At 42.5% G+C, this 17,918-nt stretch overlaps 2 protein-coding genes across 4 annotated transcripts in view; one reads left to right on the forward strand and one right to left on the reverse strand.

Annotated features, from left to right (window-relative positions):
- Nucleotides 1–3,729: 3,729 nt before the first annotated feature.
- LOC103362881 (MSL complex subunit 3) lies at nucleotides 3,730–13,258 on the reverse strand. 2 transcript variants are annotated; one of them, XM_008289396.1, is made up of 14 exons: nucleotides 13,017–13,258; nucleotides 11,628–11,710; nucleotides 11,346–11,441; nucleotides 10,934–11,028; nucleotides 10,758–10,855; nucleotides 10,340–10,468; nucleotides 9,944–10,101; nucleotides 9,621–9,779; nucleotides 9,283–9,518; nucleotides 9,096–9,185; nucleotides 8,430–8,539; nucleotides 7,939–8,038; nucleotides 7,764–7,848; nucleotides 3,730–5,199 (listed from the first exon to the last, which is right to left on the reverse strand). In XM_008289396.1, the coding sequence occupies exons 1-14, from the start codon at nucleotides 13,113–13,115 to the stop codon at nucleotides 5,100–5,102; spliced, it is 1,638 nt and encodes a 545-aa protein (XP_008287618.1). In that variant the 5' UTR covers nucleotides 13,116–13,258; the 3' UTR covers nucleotides 3,730–5,099. The 2 variants fall into 2 exon arrangements, with proteins under 2 accessions (XP_008287618.1, XP_008287617.1); XM_008289395.1 differs by having other exon boundaries at nucleotides 7,939–8,041.
- A 3,137-nt stretch (nucleotides 13,259–16,395) lies between these two features.
- Nucleotides 16,396–17,918, forward strand: part of LOC103362883 (rho GTPase-activating protein 6) — an 82,827-nt gene continuing 81,304 nt past the window's right edge. The window contains exon 1 of one of the 2 annotated variants that reach the window (XM_008289397.1): nucleotides 16,396–17,094. In XM_008289397.1, coding sequence (XP_008287619.1) covers nucleotides 16,600–17,094 — 495 coding nt within the window. In that variant the 5' untranslated portion in view covers nucleotides 16,396–16,599. The remainder of the gene's footprint in view (nucleotides 17,095–17,918) is intronic. The other variant, XM_008289398.1, reaches the window with a different exon arrangement.

The raw sequence follows: 17,918 nt of genomic DNA on the forward strand, positions 1-17,918 counted from the left end.
AGTGAGACGTGGAGATGGGGAGAGCGGGATGGAAACAGAGGAGTCCGCCGGTGCTGATGGAAGGGGCCGAACACAAACAAAAGAAGAGGCGCTTTCAGGTGAAAGGTGCCGGCAGCAGCACTTATGAGGTGATAGCTCACATCTCATTACATCCCATTTTTTTTCTGTCCGACAATTGAATCATGTGGTAAGTTGATAGAGACAGCGCGGGACGGGAAATCGATTCGAGATGCATGGAGAGCCTTGAACTGGTGGCTTTTGTGGCTACATGATAGCGGCAGGCAAGAGAGTGCCGTCTTGGGTTGCACCGATAAGCGGTTCATTACAAGAAGTCCGACCCAGTCCAAATACAATTAAGGTTCACCACTGAAACCCATTAGAATCCTCACACGGGGAGGCCGGGTTTCCCATAGGTGCACTGTGGGACTGAGCTAAGAGCATAGTTCTGCAGACAAGAAACTGTCTTTAAGTGTAGAAGAGGAGACTTAGCACTCATCCATTTTACATTAAGTTCCTTTTTGTAATTACCTTTTCATGCGCTGCTGTAGGTTAACAGCAACAGAATCACAGCTGATGACTCAGAGTCGTCATATTGGACACGACATATCCTGTCTTGGAGCATCTCCGTCTCCATCCAAAAAGAAATCCATTTTTATTGAGTTTTGGATGTCTTAAGCACTTGGAGGTATAAAATAAACGCTGCCATTCCACTAGCAGCCCGATGGACTCCCAGCTTTACAAGCCAGGAAGAATTCTATCCAGTTTCCACGGATTAATTGGGTCACCAGCAGTTATCGAGACAAATATTTACACATTCCTGCCCCCTCACTGCATGCTGCTTCCAGGTGAGCCTTTTAGAATGAGCATAGGTCTCACAATCTGCCAGTTTTATTTACTTGCTCGAGCGAACTTAAAAACGTCTCAGCCACGAGCAAAGCAGATCAAATGTTCTGCTGTAAGAGTGAACACAAGAGTCTTAGTGCACTCCCAGCATTAAAAGAACTTAAGACCCTGTCGATTATTTTGCTTTTATGATGGCAATATCTCCACAACAATAGGAAAATCCTTAGTGAGGCTAATGTGGCTAACAGGTCAGAGCTCTGTGGAGACTGTAATGTTGAAGGACGTTCACAGATAATGAAAGACTGATTCTAAACTAAGAAACAAGGACTGAGTGGGTTACTGTGTTTTCATGTTGCCTCCAGTGTTTCAGTGCAACCTAAACTTAGCTGCTGTTTACGTCACTTTGCTTCTCTCTTGCTCTCTGTGCTCACATTTACTGCATTTTTACTTAAACCGAATTCCCAATAAAGCTCTTCCTGGCCGTCTCAGCACTGAAACAAGTCTGTTTAGAAATAGGGCTTAACCAGGGGTTATACAGTCATGATAAAATTAATCATCTTTGTAGTGTTTTAAAAATAAAAAAGCATTCTGAGAACAATACGGGACTTTAAATAGTCAACATGCCCATGTACCAAGAGTCTGAAAAGTTAAGCAACTCTGCTAAGGTCTATGCATCAGCAGTTTTTAGGAATCATATATAAAGTGCCAGACATTTAATATAACTATGATCTATAAAATCCAATGATCTAATCTGAATAGCAAAGTGTACTCGAGAGCTTTAGAACAAAAGAACGCATCAAGCTTTGCAGTTTATGAGGTTTCCAACTAGTCTAAAGTAACTCCATGAAATTATATTCAACTTCATCTTCTAAAAGTTAAAACTAACTTTTAGAAGGTGCAATCCAAAGCTCAAAACGACACCAAGCAACACAAGGACGCTCAAATTGTCAACACACAAATACAATTCCTCTAATGCGGAGGTTTATTCTTTCACTGTCTGTGGGACTATTTCATTTGATTTTTATCAGTCACTTATTGAAAATCTCTCCAGCACTCTCGTTTATTTGCTGGTTTAATGGACTGTCTGTGAAGGACGAAAACGGCCTATATGGTATTATTAAAATTTGCTCCAGGATAATTAGAGTCCAGCAAAGAGAGTTGTGCTCCCTTTGGGAGAAACAAGCAGCCCAGGAGGCAAAATGAATTATAAGCCAATATGACCATGTTTTTCCTCCAGGTCGGGGTCATAATGTGTCCCTCAGGAGAACACAGTGCTGCTCCTGGTCCTTCATTTCCTGCCATCAGGGAGTTAACGCTGACAGCAGTCATTTGAAATTACTGTTGTATGCTTTTGAAGCAGTCAGTTGATCAATTATATGAACTTTAACATGCCACTAACTTGCCTGTAAGTTTTGAAGATGTGCATATTGACTGGGTAAGATGCAAATTAATTGCCCTTCTTGGAATCAATAAAGCTGAGAGACATTAACATGATCGCCTCTACAACTACATGATCAACGCTTTTCATTTAACGTGCACATAAATGTAAACACGTCAACTATCTGGGAGTTGAGTACTGAAAGAAGTTAATGCATTTTCAAACTTTGTTGAACATTTATTTTTGGGGGATAATTTTTCCTTAAAAAAAAAGATTCCTGACAACATAATGTAATTTTGAAATCTACTCCCTTGGCTCTGAAGCTGCTACAAGACGATCTGATTGGCTGCACATCACGAGTAGTAGCCTATCAATAATGAGAGACAAATGTTGAGAGTTTCTTTTTTTATCAAACGTACGTAATTAAACAAAAGAATTTCAACAAAGTTTGGTGTCACAACTTTTGTCACTCTACATTTTGACACCAAGATTTTATTTGTTAATGCACTTATATATGTCTACCTGCATCTCCTTGTTTACTAATGATTGGTATTGGTCCTAAACAAAACACAACACATCTGTCGACCCCTTGCTGCAACAGTTACACTCACAAATAGAATTCTTGCGCTTCTTAGTCATGAATTTGTCAAGCACTCTTGTTCAAACACTTGAGCGTACTTTACATGAACTTGCGTCATCCAACCATGTCTGCAAGCAAACATGTTTTACTCGTCCGTTATTGGCAGGCTGAGAAACCTCTCATTTCTGCTGCTGCTGCTGGGAGGACCTGTAGTTTGTTAACTCTGGTGACCTTGTTAAATATCGAGCATAATATTTCTGCCCACTTTATTTTTCTAACTCTCTTAACACAGTTGAGTTTCAGGACCAGTTCCAAAAGCACCTGATTTGGAACTAGATCAAAAACACATCAACCTCCTCTGAGAGACCAACACGCTCGACGAGACTCATCCATATTCAGCAGAGAGGGGCGCATTGATTATATCAAGATTTCAACTGCTCACCAAAGGAGCATCACTCATCAGTAACAGATATCTCCTGCCACTCCGGCTTTTATTCTGGCACTTATTTTATCACCTTTGATTAAATGCTGTCAGTAGTGTCAAATTTCATATAAATGAGCAGCACTAAATTCACTATGGATGACTTTTAAGTAGCTGAAAGAGGCGTGTTGACAAAGAAAGCAGATTTAAAATGCCAAGCTGTGGTAACAAGACTTTCAGGGCCTACGTTTTAATCAAGTAGTCTGACACGCAAGGTCAAGGTAGCTGATAAAATTCTCTTGTCCGTGTTTAACTTTTAATGGAGTGCTCAATTCAAATCCATTTGCACGCTCCTGGCTAATTCATCTTATAGAGTGAACGGCACAAAGGAAGGGTACAGCAAAGGAAGCGAGATAGTAAATCACATTTAAGGAACCGCATATACAAAAGTGGCTGCGGCAGACACGGTCACGGTGCCTTATGTGTATGGAAAAAAAGCTGACAAGCTTTAGAAAAGTCTTTATTTAAACTATGAACAGGGATAAAAAGGAAATAGTCAGGAAACAAGCTAAGCAAAACAAGGATACAAGAGTGAAAATAAAGTTTGAGGTATCAGAACGATCCAGTGGTGTGCAGAGAAAAATAAATAACATGCCTACGGACAGATGTTTTGTATGTATTTACAATATTTCACAGAGTCATGAGTGACCAGATTGATTCTGAAAAGTACACAACTGCTAGCTTTTACTCAAATAATATCTCTAATAAAAATGCAAATGGAATCTATTGTTGTGGTGTAAATCAAAGAAATGTATGCTAAATTTGTTCTGACACATTTAAGCGATTGTCTGATCTTTCTGGTACTCAATGAACCAAACTGGTAGAAAACAAAATTGCAAACAAAAACATCCTCAGTTCTTTAACGGCTGATTACCTTCTGTGTTTTTTTTTTTTAAGGAGACAATGCTGGGATACGCTGCACACCATTGCAGCTTATCCTTCCTGCTACAAGGCGGGAGAAACGGAACAAATCAAAAGCTGACAGACATGCACAGGACAACACTGAAAGCAGAACAGAGCGAGAAATAACAAAAATATCCCACCGGAGGGTTTAATTCTAGAGAGAAAGAACATTCCTTAAATCAAAGTTCTTCGAGAGTCAGTAAATTTCTCAGCAAAAAGCGGCGAAACATCTCCAGGATAGGAAGCAAGTCCTACTGAAGCTTTAGAGCAATCCAGAAGATCACTGCAGAGGAAGCACTTAGAAGAAGTCACTACTTAGAGGGGGCTATGCTTCCAAGCAGGTGAACCTGCATTAATGCCCTCAAGAGCATCCAAAATTAGTTTATTGGGCAGGCAGGGGAGGCCTGTGTCATCAGAGCGCACAATAATCCAAAACTGCAGCTCTGAAGAGTCAGAGCAGGAGAAAATGGGGCTTTGTTTTCAGTGCTTCACTATTTGGGCCGGGTGAACCTTCCAGTCTTAACCTGGTCGAAAAAAAAGTGCATGCCAGGTGATTTGAAAGAAGGAACAATGAAGGTTAGTCAACACACAGCAGTCGACATGCTTTGGAGCAGCACACGGAAGCAAAGCAGCGCAGAGCGGCCTCGCATGCAGGACGGCGCCACAGACAGAGCATGGGGTGAGGAGTTAGTGGGATGAAGATTGAAGCGACTGGTTCCACAAGGCGACAGCGAGAAACAGAAGCGAAGGTGTTCCAGGGTAAGACAACAGAGCTGCACTCCGGAGAAAGCTGCTTTTTTTATTCCACTGAACACGAGTCCAGACAGGTTGGTCTGGACAAGCTGAAAGGGAGGGGAAGGAGGTCAGAGAAGAAACAAGGGACAGGGAAGGAAACACAGCGGCCAGCGTCTCCTTCAGTAAACTGGCCTCGGTTGTTTCATGCTGTAGTGGGCCTCTGATGCCGACACATACGCAGACTCTGGAAAAAAGTCCTCGTGGTACTCGGCCAGAAACCTAAGAGGGGGGGGAGGGAGGGAAAAGTGGAAGTACAAGAAAGGGAAATGTGAGATACTCAGACTCCGACAGTGTTCGGGAGTCTGTTCACATGAAATTTTCAACATAGGCTGCCTGTCAGATGACGACCGGCGCGGACACGATAAGCTTACATGAAGCAAAAAAGCAATAACAGGGAAAGCATCTCGAGTGTCACGTCCCAGTTCACGTCAACTTCTGGTTTTCCTCGATATCCCTGGCTCATTCCACATAAATCCCAGACCCCTTGCCCTCAGCCCGGGATATATATTTCAGAGACAAAGCCCCCTCATCCATCCCTATACCACCAGCAGACAACCAATCGCTACGGCAGAAAAACCCAGAACACGAGAATGACCGACCAACAGTCGGAGAGGGAAAGAGTGTAAAATCCCCCCCTCCTCCCATCTAATCAGTAGCGGGGAAAACTAATCCGGAATCTTCTTAGTATCCGCTACTCGGCCAAATCCTCTAAATCTTGCCATCTCATCTTAGCTCCACCGGCCTTCCTAATCTCAATGCAAACAAATTATCCTCATCAGAGGAAAACTTAAGAACGCTTTGACAACGAATAATAAACAAGACAACCTAATGGGACAATGAAGGGAAACAAGAGTGAATAAAAGAGGAGCAAGAGTGACTTCAATGAAGTTTATTAAAGTCTAATTTTTCATTAGAAACAGTTGGTTCAGAGACAACCACTAAAAAGCAACAAATGTGTTTCTGTACGATATTTGTGAATCAAGAAATATATATTTGCTCCCCTTGGTGCCAGAAATGCAGCCTTGTACTAATCTTTATTGCTGTTAGATCAGTAATAACACAAGGCAAGCCGCTTTAGGCGTACACATTGTAAATCAGCATAACGTGTGCGTACACATGTGCACACACCCACACTTAATCATAATCATTCTTGCGGAGAAAGGGAGAGTGAGAGATCAACTGTGGCCAAATCCCAGAATGCACTGCACTTCAGTCTCTGCGACATCAATCAGTTTTTGCCCGCTCGGCGCAATCTGCCACGAGGCTGATTTCAGAGTAAAAAAAAAAGAAAAAAAAAGTCTCTCCCAAAAGACACCAGTGTTTTTAGTTTGTGGCCGGTGTCCAGGCGAGTCTCCAACCCGGTGAACATTAATTAGATACTGAGAAAACATGGCAGCGTTGGGGGGAGTTTTTTTTGTATTGAATGCGATCAATCCTGTCTGAACAACTTATTGTTCACGGCAGAGAAGATTGAAACTGCAGAAGTAATTTACTTTTAAGCACTTCAGTCTTTGCAACCAAGTTATTGTCTGTGCCATTTTGTAGAATGATGTCCTATGAAAAGACACGCCGCCGTGATTTGCGGTCCAGTTCCGCTGAAGTGAATTAAAAGGCCTTCTGCCCGTGTTTACCTTACTACTGATGATGCTGCACGAGAGGCTTTGCCAAGAGAAACCGCTAATGCTTGGGGCATTTAATTTACAGTGTCGCGATCACGTGCTGACAGCGTTGTCAGACGAAACAGAAACCCGGTGAAGGCAAAGCGTCGTATTCTTAGCTGACACGACTCCCAGCACTTTCTATTTTCAGAGGACCACCTCGTGTCTTCTGTGGCACCGACTACTGAGCGCCGCTTTATGTATTTATAAACAATTTTTCGGTTGGAATGGAGGTAATGTTGGCTCTCGGGCGCCGGTTTGTTCCCGTGCCCGCTCCGTGGTGAGTTCAGCTGTTGCTCCACAGCACTGCTTGCTGGCAGAAGGCGGTACTGTGAACGTTTGATTAGAGAATGAGAGGACCTAAATCCCTCAGGTTTGGGACCGGCTGAACTGAAGATCGCTAGGGAGGATTTAAAGATTAGACTCCCGCGCTTGTGTAACGCCCACTCATCTCCCTCCCTCTAACACATGCTCTTTCTCACTCCATCTCTCCCTCCATGCTCTCATTTACTTACTCCTCCTTTCCTTTTTGTTTTGGTGTTTCTGGGTTATTTTCAAATACTTTCCTGACAATCCCCTTTTTTTTTTTAGCCATTTTATGACATCTATTGACATCCAGTAGCTTCCAGGCTCTTCTCTCCTCTCTTCTCGTAAAATTAAAACTTCCTGCACATCAACATCGGCAGTGACCATCAGGTTTTCATGCTTAGCTGATCAGACTTTGGTTAATGAACCGCGCTGGTTATTAGCGAGGTGCATCTTAAGCCAAAGTACTTCCTATCCCATGTCCTGATAATTCAATGCAGCACTGCATCTTTTTAATGATTTACTTTATGTTATTATACGTTATTTCCACACAGTTTCTACCCACCTGACGGGAAAAAAATCCATTTTTAAAGCAGTGGGTGAGATTTCAATTTTATGCCTGAATGTCTTAGTGAGGAAACTAAAGGCCTTCAGGCTTGAGTGATCAAAGATTGGTTCTCTCCCATCTGCACACCACGAAATCAGTACTTTGTCTCATTAACCTCTTAATTATATTGCTTCTGCTTTACCTCAAGGACCGATTCCTTTGCATGAAAGTAAAATAAAGACCGATTTCATTTGAAAACAATCATCAGTTACCTGAGAAAGAGCTCGAGATGTTTGATGAGGGCTCGGAGGTTCCTCTCAGGGATTTGCATTTTCCCCAGGATCTCAGGAAGCTTCACTAGAAGAAAAGCGAGATCAGAGAGTGTGACAGTGGGGCAAGACTACCAGGGGGTTACTGACAGAAATCAGGCTGTAATGAGAAACTAACCAAAAAGCCGTAAGAGGTGCTGTGATCCGTACAGGTAGGAGGGCGGTGGAGGCTGGTCGGTCAGAGGATAGTTATCAGGAGTCAGCTTCCAGCTCAAGACCTGCTTAACAGAGGGAAGGAAACGGCTTTTAGAAGAAACCTAAAGTCGATTTCCACTGCCCTATGAGTAAGAAACCACCTGGGTTTACTGAAGTTGTTATAAAAATGCCACACACAAGAGACTGAGCTTAAAGAATCAAGGACAAATGCTCCTTTTCCCAACTAACAAGACAACAATGCTTTAGCAAAACATAAAATCACAATGAGACGATGAAAACCAGGACAAACTGCATCACACACTCTGGGTATTGGCCAGACAAACTCAATTACTACAAGCTTAAATCATCTCCCTACAAACAGGGAGGCCATTTATGTAACTATCCTAGTGTCCTTGAGCAAGACATCGTTTCCCCTCGAGGCAACAGTATTCTCATCACACACACTTTCATCACCTCATTAAGCTCGTTGTTTCTGCGGCTCTCCAGGCCATAGAAGGGCCCAGTCCGCTCTTTGCTTGGCGTCAAGGGCAACGGGGAAGAGGAGCCGCTGTGGACTGGGGTTTCTTTGGGTAAAAAACAAAAAAAACAGATGGATGAACTTGAACTTTAACTTTTTCTTGTGATTATTTTCATATTTGTATTTATTTGCTTAACCTTTTATTGCTTGCTAACAAGACAACACAAAATCAAGAATTAGCACAAAAAATAATATAAGTTAGACGCTGTAAACTTCTTAGGAAAGAACAGTTCTTTAGCACTTCAGAGAGGTGAAGCTTGACATAGGTAAAAAATAGGACAACACCACCATCTAGTGGGCAAAATTGGTTACTACAAATACAAACAGTTTTCATTAATCTGAAATTTAAAATTAAAAAATTAAAAAGCTTAACTAAGGTGGTCATGTATCCTTATCAAACACAAGTATTACTGATAATATGAACCATTGCTGTAATTAGCTACTGCAGAAAAAGTATATTTGTCTAACTTAATTAAATAAGACTGATGTAACGCTATGTTAGCAGTCCAGATTTACAAGCCAAGAAAAGTTGCTAAAACTACAAAGTCAGACTGAATGTTGCAGTTAAATCAAGTAAATATTTTAACTGAGTCTCAGCTTACTTCTGTCAAGGTTTAGGAAGAACTTGGGCTGCGCTGATGTGTCGATCAAGCGGCGTTTTAACTGCGGAGACGCCGTGGCACTGCCTCCACCTGGATCATCATGCATGATTCATTTAGAAGTCAAATCAGATCACAAAAGAGTAAAATACCAATAAGACAACATAAAGTATTCTCAAATAAACATTACCTCCACTGCTTCCTTCAGCTGGACGGTCGCCTCCAGATGTGTTTCTGGTGGAGCGCCTGAGTGACTGCGACTGGTACGAGATACAGTCCATATCAGGGTGGCGCCGACGCTTTGGGGTGGGTGCTGGAGCGGTGGGTGTGGTGGCGGAGATGTCACTAAGTGCCGGTTGGCTGTCTGTGGACTGAGGAGTAGGAGGGTTGTGCCCCAGTGGGCTTGGACTGCGCTCTCGCTGGGTGCTTTAAAAACACAGAGAGAAAGAATAAGGATTATAGTTGAATCGAAGAGCAAAGCAGTGGGTTTTGATACAGCTCGTACATGATTTATCAGAGCACACTTACTTGCTGGAGCAGGGGGAACCTTCATTCATAGCCAGAAAGAGCCTGGAGGAGCTGACCTTTTTAAACTGCGCTTGTTCACAGGGGTAGAGGAGGATCATGGGTAAGGTGAAGTCGAAAGTGATCCTCAGGCCATCAACCATCTCCTTACACAGCTCCTCACTTAAAACAAAGGAAAATTGAGTGTTATAATAAAAGTTCATATAACATGAAACAGTAAACCATAAAAACTGAAATGGGAAGATGACACATTTTTGTCAAACATCTTTGATGATCTGCTTCCAATGCCATATTTGTTCTTCAGTTAAAAATAGATAAGGACAAACCTCTTCTCTGGAGGAATTGGCTGTGGACTGCTGTTCTGAGTGGGGTTCTGCTGACGTCTGTACCTCTCGTTGGCCATGAATGCTTTGTTGATGGCAAAGTGCTTGACGTAGGACTCCAGGATGTGCACGACGTTTGTTTGACAGGGAACCATCACAAGCTGGGAGAGAAAAACAAGTTAGTTACTGACAAATTTCAGGTCAATTCAATTCCAATTAAAATATTAGCAGCAGGAAAGCCAAACATATAAACCTTTTCCAAATGTGTAATTCAGTCTTAAAGCCAATTTATAAGCCATATGCACAAACAAAATAATAAACAAGAAAAGCAAATCACTGATCAACTTTAGACAATTCAAACACCATGTATATAACTTGCTTCATATTTACTACAAGTACCTTCTTCCTCTTGTTGATGTAGAAGCAGTCATCTTCCAGTTTCTTCTTTAGAATGTCAGGGATGCTGATGTCAACATGGACAATCTTCTCCTCACTTTCCCTCTTAACATTCATGTCTGGCTCAACCCTCTGAAACAAACAAGACACAAACCATCACAGGTACTTTTTCTGGAGGCATAAATCCAAGTCACAAAACTGCTGCTTGACTCAACCGTTCTTGAGTCTTTCTAACTGTTTGAAAAAGGTGAAATGATGTTTAACTTCAAGGCCACAGTACTATGAGTTTACTGTAAGTGTGCATTACACGAGAAAGGTCATGAAGGTCACTGCCGGTTTCCTAAATGACAACATCAACTAAAAGCCAACAAACATAAATACTGGTCCTTACATGCCCTTGACACAAAACTGATCCATTTACCATTTTGTTGATGTCCTCAGAGAAGGTGCTTTCCCCACTGTTTGAAGATTCAGGGTCAGAATCGTCCCCTTCACTGCTCTCCGAAGTGGAAATCAAACCTGGAGACAGAAACACAGTTAACACGACTGCTCGGGGAGGCTGAGAGCAGAGGACAAAGATACAGAGAGATTTCTCACAAGCGTCATCACTGTCGTCCTCCTTAGGGAGAGTCTTCAGAGAAGATTTAGTGCCAGACTGACGACGACGCCTCTTCACCCATCCCTTTCTCTTCCTACCATCAAGAAAGGAAAAAAGAACAGGGCACACATGAACTGGATCAGTCTTGTCAATAGTTAGAACAAAAGAAAGACGGAAAGGTCAAATACAAAACTTACAAGCAATGACATACAGTGTACTGGACTTGTAGTTTCAGTTACAGGCTTCATGAATGTTTATTGACAATCGGAAGTTGCTGATCATCAAGTAATAAAGCCAATGAAAAGATTCTGAGCATAACCTCAGGGTGGAGGAGGCAAGTGATCAAACAGTATTACGTTGAATGCCGATGATCACCTCCATGGTTCAAAACTGATCATAATGTCAACTTACATGCGACCGAGAGCTTTGCGAGCCAGTTTACGTTGCAATTTACGGTTTTCCTCAGTGTCCCTTAGGACATGATCCTCAGCAGCCCAACGATCCCAGCTACACAAAGACAAAGACAATAAAAACACGACTTAACGACAGTGTTTTGGAGCAACTTCATTACACAAATTAATGAACGAGACATTTGCAACTTACAACTCTGCATGAAGCATGATACAGTTACACTGGTAGACGATAGTAACTGTGTGTTTATCTGCAGCTGATCATAGCAAACTCGTGTTTTACCTTCTGTTCCAACCATTGAAGTGAATCAGGTACTTTGGGATTCGTCTTCCATGTTCATCTGTACCTATCAAGACATCAAGGACCTGTAATACGAACAAACGAGAGTAAGTTGTCTTGTGAAAAATCTACTCACACCTTAGCTGAATTGAGTACTGCAAGAAGCACTTTTCAGACATGGGATTCATGACATTGTTCGCCTCATCAGTCAGTTATTTGGTGCTGAAATGTGGAAAAAGCCTTCTCTAAATCACTTAACTTGTGTGCTCGTGCTCATTCAGACATGAAGCTAACGCCTTAAGTGTTGGTAAATTACAGAAAGGAGTGCATGTCTGAAAAGTGTGAGTCAAATCTGACATGTGCAACATTTAAATTGGCTCGACTGGAAACGAAACGTCAATTCATTAGCAGTGACTGTCAAGCTAATGAAGCATCATGCTAACTACACAACACGTGATATATAGCTCATGTAAACAATACTTTACAGAACATTAACTATAGTCCTGTTGAACGCTTCAGCTACAAAATTAGAATAATGCTTACAGATTTGTTTGGAAGAAATATTTAGGATCATTGAAGTGGCTGCATTTGGATGCAAATTAATGCAGTATTGGACTTATGGCAGTAAATTCGTATTTCACACCGTAGTCATGCTACCAAAGTACAATAGCTGAGCATCTAGCACCACTGCAAACTATGCACAGTGATGCTAACGGCTAGCTAGCCCAGGTTAGCAAAAAAGCCAATAGCTCTCGGTTAGCTAGCTAGCTAGTTTGTGAAAACAACAAAGCACAGAATAAAACGACACCCACGTTCAGGTGGAGCATTTTTGTCTGCTTGAAACTGTAAAACATTATTTTCTTCGCAAGAAAATCACGACACTAAAGCAACCAGACACTAAGTTTGCTCCAGTTAGCGTTGTCAGAGTTAGCATGGCTGATTTATTGGTGCGTGTGTTTATTAGAGTGCACATTAAATTGCTTTGGGTGGTAGCTGCACAGCTACAACTCACATATTGTGCTATAAGTGGCTTCTAAAGGTTATTTAAATGACGGTATGGCATGCATTAGCAGTTGCCTTGGCTGTAGTTCATTTATCAAGCAGCCTCCTTCGAAATAAACAAGCTGCAAACGTTACAAATACCAAACTTGTGTCAAGCGTTTCAACAATGTCCTGCAGGAACAAATGCGTAATCAGACGCACCCGGAAACCATGCGACACATTCACGGACTAGTTTACTCTGCAGCTGACGTTATTGTGTGGCCTAAATCGACCTCCCAGTCATTCATAGTCCCACACCTCACAGAAACAACCCCGCGTTTCCACTATAAATTACTCGTTTGTGCAAAGTCAAACAACCGAAAGGCGACATCAGCTGGCATAAACCGTTACCTTAGCGTCATACAACACTTTAGCCTTGGTGGGGTCGGGTTCAAAGCACAGGACTCGTTCTCCTTTGTGAAATTGATATTTAATTCCCCGCGAATTCATTTGTTCATGGCGACGTGTGGGAGAGGAGGCATCGATCCCAACCTTATACACTCCTTAACCCTTTCCTTGCCAAAGCCTTTGCTGTGAGGGGCTTCCCACCAAAAAAAAACACACACCATGGAAAGATGGCGCTGTTGTGGGATCCGTGCAGCTCTCCTGTGATGCCTTCAAATGCTCCTCGTACGTCCACAATGCGAGGAGTGTGTGCACAGTCCAAGCTGCGCATACGGTGGATTAATCGGTATGATAGAAATGTGGTTTATTACGAAATCAAACATGAAACCGAGTGTCGAACACGTTATTTTTAAATTAGGGAATCACACAGGTGCAAAAAATCTACTTCAGTTTTTCACATGACAGTGAAGGCAGCATGAAAAGCGCAACATAATAAATTGAAATGATCTTTCACGGACACCGTACTAATTGTGCAATTTTCAAAGATGGCCAACAGATGTCAGTATATACGCGCAAATAGTCTATATTCCTGAACACTAATGTAAACTGGAGTAAACTTGTGTGGATTACATGAATGAGCAGAAATATATGCCACTTGAAGCTGAATTTGAAACATGAAAACTGATCACAGAGAGTTAAATTTTCAGTGAGGATCAAAAACAGTTTCCGAGCAACGGAATTCAGTTTCAAGTTTATTGGAAATAGGTCTCAGTCTAAAAAATTTAAATTCAAATCATCCATACATCCATTATCTACACACTGCTTAATCCTCACTAGGGTCACAGGGGGCTGGAGCCTAACCTAGCTGATTTAGAATTACCAATTAACCTCAACATGTTTCTGGACCTTGTGGGAGGAAGCCGGAGAACCTGGAGGGAACCCACGCTGCACGGGGAGAACATGCAAACTCCATGCAGAAAGATCCCAGTGTCCTCACCAGGACACGAACCGGTGACCTTCTAGGTGCGAGGAAACAGTGCAAACCACAGAGCCACTTTGCAGCCCTAAATTCAAATTATGAGATCCAAATTCAAAAGTTTATTCCATTTATTGAAGTCAAGAATGTCAACAGATTGTTTCCCTTACATATCTATAAATAAAATAGATTTTTATATGTATCGGATTTAAATCATTCTATTTTTACCACCATCTTTATGAAAATAAACTCATAAGGATCCTGTTTCACCAGCGACAAACACCCCCTGTGTTCATTTAGGAATCTATGATTTTCAATATTATTTATAACTCGTGGGAAATATATCGCCCTCATTGCAAACAGCCCTGAAGCACAACTCTGCTGATCATATCAAGATTAAACCACCATATATCTGCCAATTACGTAAGCATCATACACCCTATACGTGCAAAACATGTTGTTCTGGTGTTTCGCAAAAGACTCCTTTTTCCTTGAGGCAAAACACAATAAAAGAAAATTCACCATGTCTCAATAATCTAATCTTCTTGTATTGGAACAATGTGGTGTCCTCGTAAGTATGCACTACAGTATGGGGATGTTTACATGTGCCGTCAGGAACACGTGAATTCCTCAGCTGGACATCGCTCCGGGGTACAAACTGTGTGCGAATGTGTGCGTATACAATTGCAGACCTGCTCGATTGTTTCTCCAATCTCAGAGTTTTATCAGTTAAACAGACCTGAATCATTTGTAGGAGTAATAGATCTGGACAAATATTTCTCTTTCCATCATAAATGGGTTAACGTTAATTGTACCGAGCAGATAAAAATAGACCTTGTGTCACTCACTTGTTTCACATTTCACATGAGGGCCTTCGAGTAATTTGATTTCTTTTGTTCTTGACCTTCTAACCTTTTCATTTTTATCTGTATAACAACCCTGCACAATGAAATGTACACTTATCCCCAGCGTAGGAAGCCATTTCTCTGCAGCTGTGGCTCAATATAGTCACTTTTTTTTAAGCTTAAAATGGTTTCAGGCAGCACTGCTCTACTATTGTATACCAAATATGGACAGTGTCTATATAACACCGAACATGACTGGCTGAAGTGTAGCCCTGCTGATTTACTCTCCTTCCCTTTGACCCTGAACGTGTCTGATATATTTTGACAGTCATGTCAAATGACTTTCACATTAAATGTTTTCCACGGTTACTCAACGGGTAACCTGAGTGAAGAGCTTGAAGGCAGCAAAATGAAAAGGATGCTGCGGTATGGGAACATTTAGGCACAATATCTTCTCAATGATGCATTGATGCATATACGACTGTTGTTTTTGGCTTCCTCCCCAACTGAAACAATATGGACACAGTTCGGTGCAATAATGCCTCAAGTGTTGGCTTTATTTCTTATACAATCTAATGCAAAACACCGTATCCTCTAACAATTGCAGCTTCTGTGTTTTCACTCTCGTCCCCCCCTCGGACTGTTTTTAGAAGGGTCAGATCTATCTCAGCTGTTATCAGTGTCGTGTCATGCTGTGTTGTGTGTATGTGTGTGAGTGTGTCATGCGGCGCAGCTTCATAAGCTCCTTTATCAGCCGGCCCGGCACCCTCTCTCCAGACTCCCGCTGTCTCTTTTCATTTTTCCCATACTTTCACACACTGGGCCACACATGCTCCTGCTCTTTCTCTCTCTCTCGCTCTTTGTCTCGGGGTTTCTCACACACTCCCTCCTTATCCTCTTTCTCTCATACGCACACACAGGCATCCTAATATCCTAAAATTACTGAACTCCTCTATGAGCATCTGTGTAAACAAATGTCTGGCTTCGTGCACAGGTGTGTAAAGAAAAGCACGGGTGATTAATCCTATGGCTCACTTATTGTTTGGCTAATAATAGCACACAGCAGGCCTCACTGATAGGCCTATTATTCCCAGACAGCGAGGTGGATTAATGGGAGACGAGGATTAATACTCCTATTTTCATCCCGAGCTAAATCATGTCTGTCTCTGCGCATGACCTTCTGCCAGTCTGATTATTGGCTCTGTCCTTGCCTAATTATCCTTATGAAATGTGCTCACTAATTATAGAAAGTCATCTTCATTGCAGAAGCTGCAGAAATCAAAGCGGTGGAAGTATTCTGGAGTGAAGGAGTTTAAATTGTTGCTTTTGTGAGTGGACTTTGGCTGGAGAAGTCAGGGATCAAACACTGATGATCTCACTCGAGATGAATCCTGCAAACTCAGCCAAAGTGTTCAAAACAAACTTTAATTTTTGGCCATTAAGCAAAAAATAAAGTGTGCAGGCACTCATCTCAAGTTTTTTTTTTTTTCAACCCCACCCCCTAAACACACACTCACACTTGCACGCTCTCACACTGTCTTCTGGCTCCACACCAGTATGGGAATGATCAGCGCGCAGAGGAACACAAGAGAGCAAAGGACGACTTGCACCTTCTCCACTTTACGCAGCCAAATGCAGCACTCTCCGAGCCCTTCATCGCCTTGTGCTTGGAGTTTCCCTTTAATGGGGCGACGTTGAACTCTTACAATTGTTGGGCAGCTTTTCAGAGAGACGTTTGGAGCAGCGCTGATGTGAAAAATAAGGAGACATGTCAGCCGCTCAAGGACTCCTCAACAGCGTCTTCTCGTGCTCATCTCCTGCCTCCAAAGCCATAACCAAACGGAGGCTACGCCAAACTCGCAGCTTGGACCCTGCTATCATAAGACATTGTGGCACCGGGACCGATGGAGTGAGCGGCGCAGGGTTTTCCGCAGCAGCGGCGGTGGACGCAGGTGCGTCTCCGGAGCGCTTGGCTGTGAAACCGGCTTTACGCACGAAGATTCCGACACTAAAGGAACCCATAACTCCCTCTATCTCTTCTCCTTCCATTCCTTTGGATGTTTCTCCATCCTCCAACTTCCACTTTGACTATGACATCGTGAAGCGTGCCAAAAGGAATACCGCCGGGGATTTACCGTTTATGGTGAGGGGAGCCAGCGCAGCGTCGTCCGGGAGCACCGGCACGCTCTTCTCTCCACGGAGATGGCTCCAGAGGAAAGTGCAACCGTCCAGCTCTCACGCTTACGTTGTGTGGAAATCAGAGGTAAACTTTTTAACGCAGTACAACACGTTTTTGTCCTCTGTGGTTGCACTAAAATCAGATTATTGGCACTTTGTTTTGCAGCAAATGAGCAAAATCGTGCGTTTTTTCAGCCCATTCTACTCATTTATGATGCTGCATGTCTGTATAAAAAACACATCTTCTTATGATTTGAACAACACTCTTGCAAGTGTATCACACTGCTCTTGGAACAATCAGAAAATACAACAAATCAGCTGACTTTAACATGTTTATTTCTGCAAGAAGCAGGGCAAATCCACTGAGTGCCAAAATACACATCAGCTGACAGTTTCGTCTCAGTTCAGCCAAAAATAACAAGCACACTTTTGGTTCTTGGACCCAAAAAAATCACCAGTGCATCTAAAATTTGACTGTATTGAGTCATGACCTGAGGTGTGGAGATGCAGAAGATTTATGGGTTTCGAAGAGGGGAGCGTTGACCCGTCTGCACCTGGAAGCAGCACAGTTTTCAAACCAGTGAGTCCATCACAGCCTGCAGTTTTGAGTCTGACCCAAGGGCACATGGGTAACTAACTGGAGGAGGGGGGGAAGGGGTAGCAGGCAACTTTCACCTCCTTCACCTGGATTTTTCTTTTTTTCAGTCCTTGTGAGAGTCACACCTTGTACAAAAGCATTTCTGGGAAAGCAAAAGAAAATCCTATGGAGCTTTTAAGGATTAAATAATTCCAACAAAAGGTGCAATGAAGTGCAGACGGTTCTTCCCTCCTACTGTTGTCATCATTGGGCTAGTTGGGCTTTTGTCTTCTTATAGACTTCAAACTGAGTGTGAACAAGGGGCAGGCAGC

This window comes from Stegastes partitus, unplaced genomic scaffold (genome assembly GCF_000690725.1).
Source record: "Stegastes partitus isolate 25-593 unplaced genomic scaffold, Stegastes_partitus-1.0.2 Scaffold613, whole genome shotgun sequence".
Classification (NCBI taxonomy): Eukaryota; Metazoa; Chordata; class Actinopteri; family Pomacentridae; genus Stegastes; species Stegastes partitus.

Coding starts and splice junctions, on each gene's coding strand:
- LOC103362881 (XM_008289395.1), bottom strand. CDS start 13,115: ATGAATTCGCGGGGAATTAAATATCAATTTCACAAAGGAGAACGAGTC. Junction 10,856..10,933: donor GGACGACAGTGATGACGCTT/GTGAGAAATCTC, acceptor TTCTGTCTCCAG/GTTTGATTTCCACTTCGGAG. Junction 8,042..8,429: donor GAAACAACGAGCTTAATGAG/GTGATGAAAGTG, acceptor CCCTCTGTTAAG/CAGGTCTTGAGCTGGAAGCT.